The sequence below is a fragment of the Scyliorhinus canicula genome, chromosome 5 (genome assembly GCF_902713615.1).
Source record: "Scyliorhinus canicula chromosome 5, sScyCan1.1, whole genome shotgun sequence".
NCBI classification, from domain to species: Eukaryota; Metazoa; Chordata; class Chondrichthyes; order Carcharhiniformes; family Scyliorhinidae; genus Scyliorhinus; species Scyliorhinus canicula.
The window spans coordinates 56,243,725-56,259,492 of NC_052150.1; the positions used below are offsets into that span (position 1 = coordinate 56,243,725).

Genomic DNA, 15,768 nt, shown 5'->3' on the forward strand with positions numbered 1-15,768 from the left:
CAAGAGGTCCCAACGTCCCAACACACTGCCCACTGTGCTGGATGGCTGCTCGGTTACTGCTGGCATTGTTGGGAACGAGAGACGCCGGGGAATCTGTGAGGATGATTAATGCTATCAGATTAATACTCAGGAAATATCGCTGCTGGAATTCACTGGCCACCTCTAAGTAACTGATGCCACAAGAGAGGTCTATCCGCTGAGCCCAGAAACAGAGACAGGTCTTACCCCCCCCACTCGCCCTCCGGACTTCCCCTTCATTCCTTTTAAAAAAGCTTTTCAAACAAGGCGTTTTGTCTCAAATCCAAGTTTCTGTTTCTCGGTTAGGCATCTGGAAATAACCCTTGTGTATTTGACATGATTTAATCTCAGACCCGTTGGGGTCGAGGTGTAACAGGTTGTTGAAATCACTTCTCAGAAACGAGTAGGAATTGACGGTGGAAGGTTTATGATTGGCTCCTTACCCCTTTGCCGGAGTGTGTACGCGCCACCTCACTCGCTGGGAGCAGTGTGTTCCTGCTGCCAGGAGGAGTTTTTTTTTGGCAAAGTCTGAGAAAAGGAGGGTTTTTAAAAAAAATTGTATGCTGGCCTCGCCCAGTCTGTGGAGGAGGTTATTTTGTAAGCAGCGTGTCGCTTATCTAAGTCTGCAGCTCCTCTGGGTGACTAATAACATTGTCTTGGGATAAAAGCACATTGAGCTGTTTACAGTGAGACGCGGACTGTATAAAAGGAGACTTGCTGCCCAGTGGTAACGACACAGCAAAGCCAGGCTGGAGTAAAGCACACTGCTGCTTTCAACTGGACCTGAGACTGACAACTCACTTGACTCTGCAGTTTACCCACGGCATATATACTTCTCCAGAAACGTGTCTGCATCCCAGCCGCACAGGAGAACGAGGAAACGTACCTGACAGAAGCATCCTGGTTTAATTTCGAAAATGGAGTTTAACGTGTTATGTTCCTTGCTCCCTCTGATTTGGGAACTGCACTTTTCCACAGGTAAGTCTAAACTCTCATAGCAACTTTAAAATGATAACTATCTAATCTACCGATAATTCAAAGTCGATCTTTGCGTTTAAACACGCCACCCAAATAACAAATTCATCACTAAGAGGACTTTAAATTACACTGAATGGTCCGATAATTTGAATAAAGCTACTTCGAGAGTAACAGACTGTGCATGTCTCCCCTTGTATATCTTTACAACCTTTATTTATTTAATATATGCAAAGATTAAAGTTTAAGAATTAAATTCAGTACTATATCTCATCTCAAGGTTTTTTTCTCCATATTCGACCTCTTAATTCAAACTGTTTAAAATTCTAAATCTATAAAATAAGTGTTTTATACAGAATGCAGCCAGGTGCAAACCAGTGTGTGTACAGTCTTGAGTCTTTCCCCCAAAATATATCAGACTCGTCCAATAGTGGTGTGGGTCATGTGGATGACAGACTCCATAAAGCTGGAAGGAACTTACCTTTGTGTCTGAAATGTGGTACTAGTTGACATAGCAGACAGGTTAAGATTGGAAATGTGGACGAAAAGAAGCTGCCTGTGGTGTACTGTGTGTGTGGGGAGATGGGGTCTCCGAGAATTCAGCAGGAGCACCTGTCTCCAGTCACACAGCTTTGCCAGGAGCTCCATGTGAGCCAGTGAGGAGGAAACGCAGCTTTTACTGGGACTCTTCCATCAAGGGCTCTTCTCCAGCCTTTTCGGAATCTGCAGTCTGATCAGGAGTGCTTTTTACAAATTGCTCACAGAGAATTGCTACACAGGTGGAAACTACTCGCTTTCCTGCATTGTTACTGAGGTCAGATGTGGTCGGCCTCATGTTCCAGAATTAACTGAGCCACCCGGCTGACATTTACTGTTCATTCTGATCGGCGGATTCGAGATGTACACCGACTCCCAGGGGGCCACATTGTCCCCCTGAGGGCCACGCTGTCCCCCTGAGGGCCACACTGCCCCCCTGAGCGCCACACTGTCCCCCTGAGAACCACACTGCCCCCCTGAGGGCCACACTGCCCCCCTGAGGGCCGCACTGTCCCCCTGAGGGCCACACTGTCCCCCTGAGGGCCGCACTGTCCCCCTGAGGGCCTCACTGTCCCCCTGAGGGCCACACTGTCACCCTGAGGGCCGTACTGTCCCCCTGAGAACCACACTGCCCCCCTGAGGGCCGCACTGTCCCCCTGAGGGCCACACTGTCCCCCTGAGGGCCGTACTGTCCCCCTGAGGGCGACACTGTCCCCCTGAGAACCACACTGTCCCCCTGAGGGCCGTACTGTCCCCCTGAGGGCCGTACTGTCCCCCTGAGGGCCGTACTGTCCCCCTGAGGGCCGTACTGTCCCCCTGAGGGCCACACTGTCCCCCTGAGAACCACACTGTCCCCCTGAGGGCCACACTGTCCCCCTGAGAACCACACTGTCTCCCTGAGGGCCACACTGTCCCCCTGAGGGTCACACTGTCCCCCTGAGGGCCACACTGTCCCCCTGAGGGCCACACTGTCCCCCTGAGGGCCACACTGTCCCCCTGAGGGCCACACTGTCCCCCTGAGGGCCGCACTGTCCCCCTGAGGGCCGCACTGTCCCCCTGAGGGCCTCACTGTCCCCCTGAGGGCCGCACTGTCCCCCTGAGGGCCGCACTGTCCCCCTGAGGGCCCCACTGTCCCCCTGAGGGCCACACTGTCCCCCTGAGGGCCGCACTGTCCCCCTGAGGGCCGCACTGTCCCCCTGAGGGCCGCACTGTCCCCCTGAGGGCCACACTGTCCCCCTGAGGGCCACACTGTCCCCCTGAGGACGGACTGTCCCCCTGAGGGCCACACTGTCCCCCTGAGGGCCGCACTGTCCCCCTGAGGGCCACACTGTCCCCCTGAGGGCCACACTGTCCCCCTGAGGGCCACACTGTCCCCCTGAGGGCCACACTGTCCCCCTGAGGCCCACACTGTCCCCCTGAGGGCCACACTGTCCCCCTGAGGGCCGCACTGTCCCCCTGAGGGCCACACTGTCCCCCTGAGGGCCGACACTGTCCCCCTGAGGGCCACACTGTCCCCCTGAGGGCCACACTGTCCCCCTGAGGGCCACACTGTCCCCCTGAGGGCCGCACTGTCCCCCTGAGGGCCACACTGTCCCCCTGAGGGCCGCACTGTCCCCCTGAGGGCCACACTGTCCCCCTGAGGGCCACACTGTCCCCCTGAGGGCCGCACTGTCCCCCTGAGGGCCGCACTGTCCCCCCTGAGGGCCGCACTGTCCCCCTGAGGGCCGCACTGTCCCCCTGAGGGCCGCACTGTCCCCCTGAGGGCCGCACTGTCCCCTGAGGGCCACACTGTCCCCCTGAGGGCCACACTGTCCCCCTGAGGGCCACAATGTCCCCCTGAGGGCCACACTGTCCCCCTGAGGGCCGCACTGTCCCCCTGAGGGCCACACTGTCCCCCTGAGGGCCACAATGTCCCCCTGAGGGCCACACTGTCCCCCTGAGGGCCGCACTGTCCCCCTGAGGGCCACACTGTCCCCCTGAGGGCCGTACTGTCCCCCTGAGGGCCACACTGTCCCCCTGAGGCCCACACTGTCCCCCTGAGGGTCACACTGTCCCCCTGAGGGCCGCACTGTCCCCCTGAGGGCCACACTGTCCCCCTGAGGGCCACACTGTCCCCTGAGAACCACACTGTCCCCCTGAGGGCCACACTGTCCCCCTGAGGGCCACACTGTCCCCCTGAGGGCCACACTGTCCCCTGAGGGCCGCACTGTCCCCCTGAGGGTCACACTGTCCCCCTGAGGGCCACACTGTCCCCCTGAGGGCCGCACTGTCCCCCTGAGGGCCGCACTGTCCCCCTGAGGGCCGCACTGTCCCCCTGAGGGCCACACTGTCCCCCTGAGGGCCACACTGTCCCCCTGAGGGCCGTACTGTCCCCCTGAGGGCCGTACTGTCCCCCCTGAGGGCCACTGTCCCCCTGAGGGCCACACTGTCCCCCTGAGGGCCACACTGTCCCCCGAGGGCGGCACTGTCCCCCTGAGGGCCCTACTGTCCCCCTGAGGGCCGCACTGTCCCCCTGAGGGCCCACTGTCCCCCTGAGGGCCACACTGTCCCCCCTGAGGGCCACACTGTCCCCCTGAGGGCCGCACTGTCCCCCTGAGGGCCACTGTCCCCCTGAGGGCCACACTGTCCCCCTGAGGCCACACTGTCCCCCTGAGGGCCCACACTGTCCCCCTGAGGGCCACACTGTCCCCCTGAGGGCCAGCACGGTCCCCCTGAGGGCCCACTGTCCCCCTGAGGGTCACACTGTCCCCCTGAGGGGCCACACTGTCCCCCTGAGGCCCGCACTGGCCCCCTGAGGGCCGCACTGCCCCCTGAGGCCGGTTTCTCCCACAGTCCAAAGCTGTGCAGGGTAGGTGGATTGGCCATGATAAATTGCCCTTAGTATCCAAAATTGTCCTTAGTGTTGGGTGGGGTTACTGGGTTATGGAGATAGGGTGGGGTTACTGGGTTATGGTGATAGGGTGAAGTTGTTGACCTTGGGTAGGGTGCTCTTTCCAAGAGCCGACTTGATGGGCTGAATGGCCTCCTTCTGCACTGTAAATTCTATGATTCTATGATACTGTCCCTCCCAGTGACCCCACTGTCCCTCGCAGTGACCCCACTGTCCCTCCCAGTGACCACACTGTCCACCCAGTGACCACACTGTCCAACCAGTGACCACACTCTCCACCCAGTGACCACACTGTCCCTCCCAGTGACCACACTGTCCCTCCCAGTGACCACTGTCCCTCCCAGTGACCACACTGTCCCTCCCAGTGACCATACTGTCCCTCTCAGTGACCACACTGTCCCTCCCAGTGACCACACTGTCCACCCAGTGACCACACTGTCCCTCCCAGTGACCACACTGTCCCTCCTAGTGACCACACTGTCCCTCCCAGTGACCACACTGTCCCTCCCAGTGACCACACTGTCCCTCCCAGTGACCACACTGTCCACCCAGTGACCACACTGTCCAACCAGTGACCACACTGTTCACCCAGTGACCACGCTGTCCCTCCCAGTGACCACACTGTCCCTCCCAGTGACCACACTGTCCCTCCCAGTGACCACACTGTCCCTCCCAGTGACCACACTGTCCAACCAGTGACCACACTGTCACCCAGTGACCACACTCTCCACCCAGTGACCACACTGTCCCTCTCAGTGACCACACTGTCCCTCTCAGTGACCACACTGTCCCTCCAAGTGACCATATTGTCCCTCTCAGTGACCACACTGTCCACCCAGTGACCACACTGTCCCTCCCAGTGACCACACTGTCCCTCCCAGTGACCATACTGTCCCTCCCAGTGACCACACTGTCCATCCAGTGACCACACTCTCCCTCCCAGTGACCACACTGTCCCTCCCAGTGACCACACTGTCCACCCAGTGACCACACTGTCCCTCCCAGTGACCACACTGTCCACCCAGTGACCACACTGTCCCTCCCAGTGACCACACTGTCCCTCCCAGTGACCACACTGTCCACCCAGTGACCACACTGTCCCTCCCAGTGACCCACACTGTCCCTCCCAGTGACCACACTGTCCCTCTCAGTGACCACACTGTCCCTCCCAGTGACCACACTGTCCCTCCCAGTGACCACACTGTCCCTCTCAGTGACCACACTCTCCACCCAGTGACCACACTGTCCCTCCCAGTGACCACACTGTCCCTCCCAGTGACCACACTGTCCACCCAGTGACCACACTGTCCAACCAGTGACCACACTGTCCCTCTCAGTGACCACACTGTCCCTCCCAGTGACTACACTGTCCCCCCAGTGACTGCACTGTCCCTCCCAGTGACCACACTGTCCCTCTCAGTGACCACACTGTCCCTCCCAGTGACCACACTGTCCCTCTCAGTGACCACACTGTCCCTCCCAGTGACTACACTGTCCCCCCAGTGACTGCACTGTCCCTCTCAGTGACCACACTGTCCCTACCAGTGACCACACTGTCCCTCCCAGTGACTGCACTGTCCCTCCCAGTGACTGCACTGTCCCACCCAGTGACTGCACTGTCCCTACCAGTGACCACACTGTCCCTCCCAGTGACTGCACTGTCCCTACCAGTGACCACACTGTCCCTCCCAGTGACTGCACTGTCCCTACCAGTGACCACACTGTCCCCCCAGTGACCACACTGTCCCTCTCAGTGACTGCACTGTCCCTCTCAGTGATCACACTCTCCACCCAGTGACCACACTGTACTTCCCAGTGACCACACTGTACTTCCCAGTGACCACACTGTCCCTCCCAGTGACCACACTGTCCCTCCCAGTGACCACACTGTCCCTCCCAGTGACCACACTGTCCCTCCCAGTGACCACACTGTCCCTCCCAGTGACCACACTGTCCCTCCCAGTGACCACACTGTCCACCCAGTGACCACACTGTCCAACCAGTGACCACACTGTCCCTCCCAGTGACCACACTGTCCCTCCCAGTGACCACACTGTCCCTCCCAGTGACCACACTGTCCCTCCCAGTGACCTCACTGTCCCTCCCAGTGACCACACTGTCCCTCCCAGTGACCACACTGTCCAACCAGTGACCACACTGTCCCTCCCAGTGACCACACTGTCCACCCAGTGACCACACTGTCCCTCCCAGTGACCACACTGTCCCTCCCAGTGACCACACTGTCCCTCCCAGTGACCACACTGTACTTCCCAGTGACCATACTGTCCCTCCCAGTGACCACACTGTCCTTCCCAGTGACCACACTGTCCCTCCCAGTGACCACACTGTCCCTCTCAGTGACCACACTGTCCTTCCCAGTGACCATATTGTCCCTCCCAGTGACCACACTGTCCCTCCCAGTGACCACACTGTCCAACCAGTGACCACACTGTCCCTCCCAGTGACCACACTGTCCCTCCAAGTGACCATATTGTCCCTCCCAGTGACCACACTGTCCCTCCCTAGTGACCACACTGTCCCTCCAAGTGACCATACTGTCCCTCCTAGTGACTACACTGTCCCTCCCAGTGACCACACTGTGCCCCCGGAAGGCTTCCCTAAACTGAACTAGAAAAGCGTTACCAGTGACAGTACCACACGACAGAGAATGTTTTTTGTTCCCAGTTTATGACAGGAATATGGATTGGATTGGATGGGTTCTGAGCAATATATCCTCAGTCTGATATCGCTCTCTCTCTCTCTCTCTCTCACACAGGCTCCCCCCTATCGGCTGCAGCAGTGACCGTCTCTCCCATCTTCTCTGCCGGTCAAACTTCCAGCCCGGTTCCCCGGCGGCTCAGCCGCTCCAAGCGCTGTTCCTGTTCCTCATTCCTGGACAAGGAATGCATCTACTTCTGCCACTTGGACATCATCTGGATCAACACACCCGAGTAAGTGGCTCCCAGTGCCTGAGATTTGGTGCGAGACAAGTGCCTGGTGTTAATCCCAGACATTGGAATAAAGGAAGTCTAAGGGTTGAACAGCGAGAGACCAGTACTGAGAACAAGATATAAAATATATATTTTTCAGGGGATTTCTTAATGCTGTAGTAGCTAACAATACAGAGGGACAGACGCCTGGCGAGACAAGTTTATAATGACAGCTTCTCCACGGGAGGGAGACTCCCACTTCAATAGATTGTCAGCAGTACCATTCTCATGGCCAGTCCAGTGAGGGGAGAGGTCTGGGAAGCGGCGTTGCTGAGTTTACTGCAGTAAATATGGTCTAAATTAGTGTGGGGGGAGATTAACCTCTGTGAAACTTGTTGCACCATTTTGTTATGGCTTGTCTGGCCCTAGTAATCTGTTTATTTTTATGTTAGTGTGAAGGAATGCTCTCCTGACACTTTACAACCTTCACACACGCCAAGTGACCATCGCCCTGAGTAATTTCGGATTGATTCTTTGTTGTTCTTCAGGAGGATTGTCCCGTACGGACTGGGCAATTCCCCCCGGGTCAGACGGTCTGTGAAGAAAAACCTGGCGACGCCCGAGGAATTGAAGCCACGATGTCAGTGCCGCAGCCAAGAGGACACTGTGTGCTGGCAATTCTGTGGTGATGGACAACAAACATCGAGGTAAAAACACATGACCGATCACTTAGCTTTTCCAAAAGGAACCTTAAATCATAATAGCTCGGCCCTATCAACCTGTTTTGTGAGAAAATAAAAATGAAGCCTTAGGTCATAACGAAAATAACAGTTAATCATTGATTAATGCTAATTATATTCATTATTTTGAGTTTAAAGCAATCTGAACTGTGCCTATTCCCAAGCAATGAGTAAGTAAAAGTAGGGGATTCATTTTCCAGTGAATGATTTCCTGAAGTATATGGTTAATTCATGAAGCTCCATCATCCCTCGCATCTATTTGTAAAATTTACCTTTACGTAAATATATAATCACTTTCACAAAAATAATTATGGTTAAAAGTTATACTGCAACTTTATCACGAGCTTCAGGACATATAAATCACAAGAGCAACACATCTAACATAGTCTTGCATAGATCTATCTCCTGTTCAACATTTATTTTCATTATAAATCCCCATGACTATGGTTATAATAGAAATTGCGTCTGTAATCTTGCCCCACTGTAATTATATCTTTCTAATAGGGGTGGCATGTCGTGCTCCAATTTTGAATTTCTCAGCCTATCAGCCTCTATCACAGGAAAACCCCAAGCAGATATTTTCAGTTTCCCAAATTGTTGTACGTTTTGCTATTTATTCTGTCAAGATGAGGACAAAGTACAATTCACAGCAACAACAAATAATAATACAGCACAGAAATAGGCCCTTCAGCCCTCCAAGCCTGCGCTGATCATGATCCCTGTCTAAACTAAAACCTTCTATACATTTACATAGAATTACATAGAATTTACAGTGCAGAAGGAGGCCATTCGGCCCATCGAGTCTGCACCGGCTCTTGGAAAGAGCACCCTACCCGAGGTCAACTCCTCCACCCTATCCCCATAGCCCAGGTACCCCACCCAACACTGACGGCAATTTTGGACACTAAGGGCAATTTATCATGGCCAATCCACCTAACCTGCACATCTTTGGACTGTGGGAGGAAACCGGAGCACCCAGAAGAAACCCACGCACACACGGGGAGGATGTGCAGACTCCGCACAGACAGTGACCCAAGCCGGAATCGAACTTGGGACCCTGGAGCTGTGAAGCGATTGTGCTACCCACAATGCTACCCTGCTGCCCATGGGGTCCGTATCCATCTATACCCATCCTATTCATGTATTCGGCAAGATGCCTCTTAAACATCGCTATCCTATTTGCTCTCACCACCTCCCCCGGCAGTGTGATCCAGGCACTGATCATCCTCTGTGTAAAAAACCTGCCTTGCACATCTCCTCTAAACTTTGCCCCTCGCACTTAAGCCAATGTCCCCTAGTAATTGACGTTTCCACCCTGGGAAAAAGCGTTTGACTATCCACTCTCTCCATGCCACTCATAATTTTGTAAACCCCTATCAGATCGCCCCTCAACCTCCGTCGTTCCAGTGAAAACAATCCGAGTTTATCCAACCTCTCCTCACAGCTAATACCCCCCAGACCAGGCAACATCCTGGTAAACCTCTTCTGTACCCTCTCCAAAGCAGCCACATCCTTCTGGTAGTGTGGTGACCAGGATTGTACCCAATATTCCAAATGTGGCTTAGCTAATGTTCTGTAGAGCTGCAAGTTTGACTTGCCAGTTTTATACTCTATGCCCTGACCGATGAAGGCTAGTGGAGGCATGGTGGCATAGTATTTAGCACTGCTGCCTCACAGCGCCAGGGGCCCGGGTTCAATTCCGGTCTTGGCTGATTGCCTTTGTGGAGTTTACACTTTCTCCCCGTGCCTGCATGGGTTTCCTCCGGGTTTCCTCCGAAAGTCCAAAGATATACAGGGTAGGTGGATTGACCATAATATAAATTGCCCCTTCATGTCCAGGGATGTACACATTAAGTGAGGTTATGGGGATAGGGAGGGGGAATTGATCTAGATAGAGTGCTCTTTCAGAGGGTTGGTGCAGACCTGATGGGCCGAATGGCCTTCACCTGCACTCGAGCTAATGAGGATACAAAGATTTCTGACAAGACCCCAGCAATTTCCGCCCTTGCTTCAGTATTCTAGGGTAGATCCCATCAGGCCCCAGGGACTTATCTACCTTATGCTTTTTAAGATGCCCAACACCTCCTTCGTTTTGATATTGACATAGAACATAGAACAGTACAGCACAGAACAGGCCCTTCGGCCCTCGATGTTGTGCCGAACAATGATCACCCCACTTAAACCCACGTAACCCGTATACCCGTAACCCAACAATCCCCCCATTAACCTTACACTACGGGCAATTTAGCATGGCCAATCCACATGACCCAAATTACCCACATAACCTTCCCCAGACCCATCATCCACCAAATCATTCTCTTTAGTGAACATTGATGCAAAGTACTCCTTCACTGGTTTAGGAATGCCAGTCAAACTTCAAGTTTATGTTCTGCCCAGCAATACACTTCACTTCCAGTCACTTATACCAATCACTGTAGCCGTTCATTTCCTTTTCTGATTGCTGATATTTGTCATTTGTCTGATCATCAAAATTCACACCTTTTTATATCTTTGCCATTAAGTCTAACAGGCACCCACATTGAAAAGGAAGTTTTTTTTAAAAACAAGATTGAGTAGTTTAAATCCACCTAGTAACAACATCACATTTATGTTTCATTGTCGAATAATGCATTTTATTTAAAGCTATTAATAAGACTGTCACTGTAGTATATTTGAGGGTAATCCTATACAGTTCTACTCCGCTTCATCTTCTTGCACAACAGGTGTGCAGATTAGAACTGGGTACGGTTGACTCTTCAGATTTTCCAAAGATTAATTTTAATGACCAGAAAATTAGAAGCAATGTAAATAATGGCTGCTGACCTCTGCAACCTCACCAAGAGTAATTCTGCATTAGGATTGGTATATTTCAAAATAAGCCCTATTACATTTAGTACATGCAAGTCGTAATGTTCTCTAGTTACATTTTAATAGAGCAGCAACAGCCACTTTCTCATTTTTGAACATGTGATAAAATTCTTACAGTTGTAAGCATTCCAATACAAATCTCTGAAAACATTCCTTTACGGGGCTCTTCTCTTATTTTGATTGTTTTTCTAATCTGTAAAGATTATTGGCTGAAATAAACTTTGCTGATAATGTGGATAGCCATTGGGCTGAACTGATATCTTCACACGTCTTCTCTACTGAGCAGTATTACAGTCTGTATGCTTCACCCGATGCCTGCGTCTATGTATTTACATTGTGCATTGATGCATGTCCTATACTGCTTGGACTGTATGCAGAACAATATTTTTCACTGTCCCTCGGTACAGGTGACAATAAAATCAAATCAAATTCTAAAATCTTTTAAAATTTACATAGCTACAATATATAATAAAAAAAACAACTATTTATTTTCTTCACAGATTTTCAACCAAGACCAAAGTACAAAAGAACTACCTGGCAGAAGCATCAGACAGGATGAGTCGAAACAAACAGGACTGCAAGGGATTGGAATGTGTTTATCAACACCTCCTTAACATTGCAAAAAAGTGAGTTTCATTCAATTTCACGTAACATCTGAAAGATCGCCCTCATCATATTTCCATGTGAAAACTGGTTGTATAACAACACAATGTGGGAAGATTTTCTCTGGTTGCTATGTTAGTGATAGTGTAAACATCGAGGGATGATATCCGATGAACAGAATTGTAAATCTGAAAGAGCAGCTTTACATTATCACTATAAATGGTGACCAGAGGAAATCCTACCATTTACACTCAAAATATTTTTCAATGTTCGGAATCCAGATTGATTATTTACAAAGATAAGAGGGTAAATCGGCTAGATTCTCCATTGGGGTGGTGTGATTTATCTAATACTCCCACATGGATGAATTCTTACTTCTGAAATGAAGTTAATGCCAGCACTTGTATTTATATAATTTATTTCTGACTATTTCATAATATTTGTATGTAACACTTCTGTAGAACAATCACTTATAGATCTGTCGCCGTGATTTTAATACCAAACAGACGGTGTTCACATAATTTATGCTTTGATTTGAAGGTTGGAGCCTGCAGACAGTAACCATTTACCTACATCAGTGAAATGGATATATACAATAAGGAAAGTGAGACAAGACAACTACAATAAACTGAAAAGATTACCAGTTTCCATGACAGGCCCTGTGGCAGAATGCAGGGACTGCAAGCGCTGACAAGCTGCCAGTTAACAGGAGCAAAGAAAACAGCACGCGTTGGCTGCTTCCACAGAATGGATTGCCATTCTGCTCTGGCAAGGGACCAGGGTTTGACACTTCAGTGAGGAGCTTGCCAAAGCTGATGGAGTTCAAGCTATAGCCTTGCCTTATGAGAGAAACACTGACCAGCAGAATGGATATTAAATCAAGACATCTTCAAAATTAAAAAAAAATGACTTCAAGGAAACAATTATATGAAGTTCTGCAATTAGTATGGGTGTGTGTTTGCCAAAATGGGCCAGGATGCATTTAACGCACTAACTGAGGAGTTCTCACTGAATTGTGGCTTAAGAAGATTGGACAGGATGACCAGAGTAAACTTCAGTCATATCGCCATAAGTTTACTTTAAAGGGTAGAAAGTGGAATTTAATGCATCAAATGAAGCAATGATATAAAGACACATTCAAAATGTTTATGTATATAAATTAAAGTGCAAATGCTCAGTTTAATATATTTCACAGACTTATTAAATGGAGTGCTGAAACTGCAGAATAGCCTTCTTAAATCTACCTCACTTTTTGTAAGTGTTGTTGGCTATAGATATACCCTAGAAATAACATTACCCTCTTCATGAATACATGGTTTGAATACAATATTGTTTGAATTACACTGTACTGTTTGAATCATATGTCACAGTGTTGCTAGTGTTTGTGTATAATAGTTTGGATATGGAAGTGTGGGTATGTATTTAATGGCAACTTGTTTGGTTACTTTGGAAAATAACAAGGGTCTGGGTATATGTAATTGCCTACATTATCTGCATGACTAAGTGTCTGAATGTACATAATGACACAATGCATGACTTTGTGTGGCTATAGTTGAGTCTTGGTGAATTTGTTGGTGGTTTTTGTTTGTACAACCAGATAAATGCTATATAATCTTTATATTTGGTAAAGGAGATGATGCAATGCTTCAATGTTTCTCCTAAAAAAATGGTAAGCGGAGGGCAGTGCGGTGGAGCAGTGGTTAGCACTGCAGCCTCACAGCGCTGAGGATCCGGATTCGATCCCGGCCCCGGGTCACTGCCTGTGTGGAGTTTGCACATTCTCCCTATGTCTGTGTGGGTCTCACCTCCGCAACCCAAAGATGTGTGGGGTAGGTGGATTCCACGCTAAATTGCCCCTTAATTGAAAATAAAATAATTGGGTACTCTAAATTTATTAAAATGAAACACAAAAAAAAGATGGTAAACTTTGACAGCCAACACTGACATGACAAGAACAACTCCATGATTGAAATATTGAAGAAGTTGGTAACAAACAATATTAATAACTCTTGAAAATGAGGCATTAACTTACTTAAATATTAAAATAATGCTCATATTATTTTGACATTCCTAACTTTGTCACTGTTTAAAATACAGTCAGTAACCATGATGTATCATATGGGCCATATTGGTCTTATGTGATTATTAGTTGGTATGTATTTTTATACAGAAATGTGTTTGTTCTACTTCATGTTTTTGAAAGTAATTTACTTGGAAATAAAACATTTCTATTTAATACAAAAATATATACTGCTTCTTATTGGAGGGGGCAATGACTAGCTAGTTTTGAAGATGCTCTTGAAACAAGGTCCCAATTTGTAGCTGTGGATTTGCACAGTTTGGGTGATACAGTCTGTTAGTTCATTATCTGTCACTATCGAAACTTGAATTTGGTGTGTTGAGAATCTTATCAGCTCGCTACCTGTAAGAGTGAGGTAGCATTCCAGTGCCAAGTTACTGGGAAGTTAGGAATCTCACTCAAGAATCAACAAGGAAGAGAAGTATAGCTGGTAAGGAGGGATGTGCGGTTGGGGGTTAAAACAGTTTATTGAGCGGACGAGAGGGAACTTTGCCATTTACCTGGTGAGACATCATCTAACCTGGAAGTTCTCAATGCTGGTATAGGATGCCAAAAATAGAGAGGTATTTCATTCTCTAACATACATTTCCGATTTTTGCTAAATTCAACAAACACTCTGAAAATATATTTCAAAGTAATGCGATTTTATGAGAATTGTTAATCTGCATGTTGCAATAATTTTCCAAAAGCTGGGATAGCACAGTTGAGAATATGTCCTCACGTGTAATGCACTGTAGCTAGGGCATCAGTATGAAATTGTTTTGCACCATATCAGAGCCATATTTATAGTTTTGAACCTGGAGTCAGCCTCACCTGACCAAGGAGTGAAGATACTCTCTGGAAGAGTCTAATTTGCTTCACTTGAGTGTCAGTTCAGTTCTTAACATCTGATGTAAATCTCCTTTGAATTAAAAAAAAAATTTAGTGTATCCAATTCTTTTTTTCCCTTTTAACGGGCAATTTTAGCATGGCCAATTCAGCTTACCTGCATATCTTTTTGGGTTGTGGGAGTGAGACCCTTGCAGACACGGGGAGAATGTGCAAACTCCACACGGACAGTGACCCGGGGCTGAGATCGAACCCGGGTCCTCAGAGCCGTGAGGCAGAAGTGCTAACCACTGTGCCACCGTGCTGCCCTAATCGCCTTTTGATATTGATAGAAAATTAAATCACTTCTATATTTCTGTCCAGTGACTGGGTGTTTTATTCTGCTGTGTATTTCAGTGTGGTGAATGAACACCCAGTTTGAAACGCACCCAGTTTGAAATGGTTTCAACTTAAACCATTACAAATATGTGTGGTTTACAGGTAAACAATGGAAGTCTTGATACATACACATTTACATGACAAATACAGCACAAAATATACCACTAAGATTCTAACAAGCCCTTTTGGGATTTCCAACAATTAATACAAAGTAATCTTTTAGTTGTTTTTTCAGGTTGTTTCATAGCACTTCTGCACTAACTGCGATAACTTCATGGCCATATTTGAAATGGATTTAAATAAGATAGAACACTACCCCGCACAAATCTTCAATTTTCTCCTAAGGCTCAGATTGCCCATATAAAACGGTGATCCAGCATGTCCTGGTCTGAAAGCAAGTGACGTCTGGACCATTTCTGACTGTTGATGTTTTGCAGCGTTTTTTGTTTGCTTTGTTGGATGGAGTTAGCAAAACGTTCGATTGTTGCAACTAAAATTTTGAATATGAGATTCCATTGGGTTATTTCCTGCTATTTATGTTTTTGAATGAGGAAGGAGTGGATGAAAGGAGGGATGTGAGGCAGGATTACTTGCTACAAAGGTTGATGACTCAGTAACCTTGTCTATGCAGCTGTGTGTGCAGACTTAAGAATGTATACTTGGGAATAGCTGAAGAAATACATCTACAAAGGATTCTGATTCACCAGAGAAGCAGTAAGGGTCTGCTGGAATCTGGCAGCAGACAACCTTGACCAAAGAGGTAGCACTGTCACTGGCAATTAAAGTCACTGGAGCCCTGAACTTTCATTTCTCAGGGTCATTCCAAGTTACTGTAGAGACACCAACAATATCAGCCAATTTGCAATGCATAGGTTCATCACTAGGGCAGATACCTTCTTTATTTTCACCACAATAAAAATG

General features: G+C 48.9%; 1 protein-coding gene across 1 annotated transcript; it reads left to right on the forward strand.

The window, feature by feature from the left end:
- Nucleotides 1-452: 452 nt before the first annotated feature.
- Nucleotides 453-13,805, forward strand: edn1 (endothelin 1). The gene is made up of 5 exons (XM_038797114.1): nt 453-996; nt 7,197-7,371; nt 7,899-8,057; nt 11,459-11,584; nt 12,102-13,805. Exons 1-5 carry the CDS (start codon nt 936-938, stop codon nt 12,250-12,252), a joined length of 672 nt encoding a protein of 223 aa, XP_038653042.1. The 5' UTR covers nt 453-935; the 3' UTR covers nt 12,253-13,805.
- Nucleotides 13,806-15,768: the final 1,963 nt, after the last annotated feature.

Bases quoted from the DNA above. Each gene is read 5' to 3' on its own strand.
- edn1 (XM_038797114.1), top strand. From the start codon at position 936: ATGGAGTTTAACGTGTTATGTTCCTTGCTCCCTCTGATTTGGGAACTG. The intron at 997-7,196 runs GTAAGTCTAAAC...TCTCTCACACAG, and splicing joins GGAACTGCACTTTTCCACAG to GCTCCCCCCTATCGGCTGCA. The intron at 7,372-7,898 runs GTAAGTGGCTCC...GTTGTTCTTCAG, and splicing joins ATCTGGATCAACACACCCGA to GAGGATTGTCCCGTACGGAC.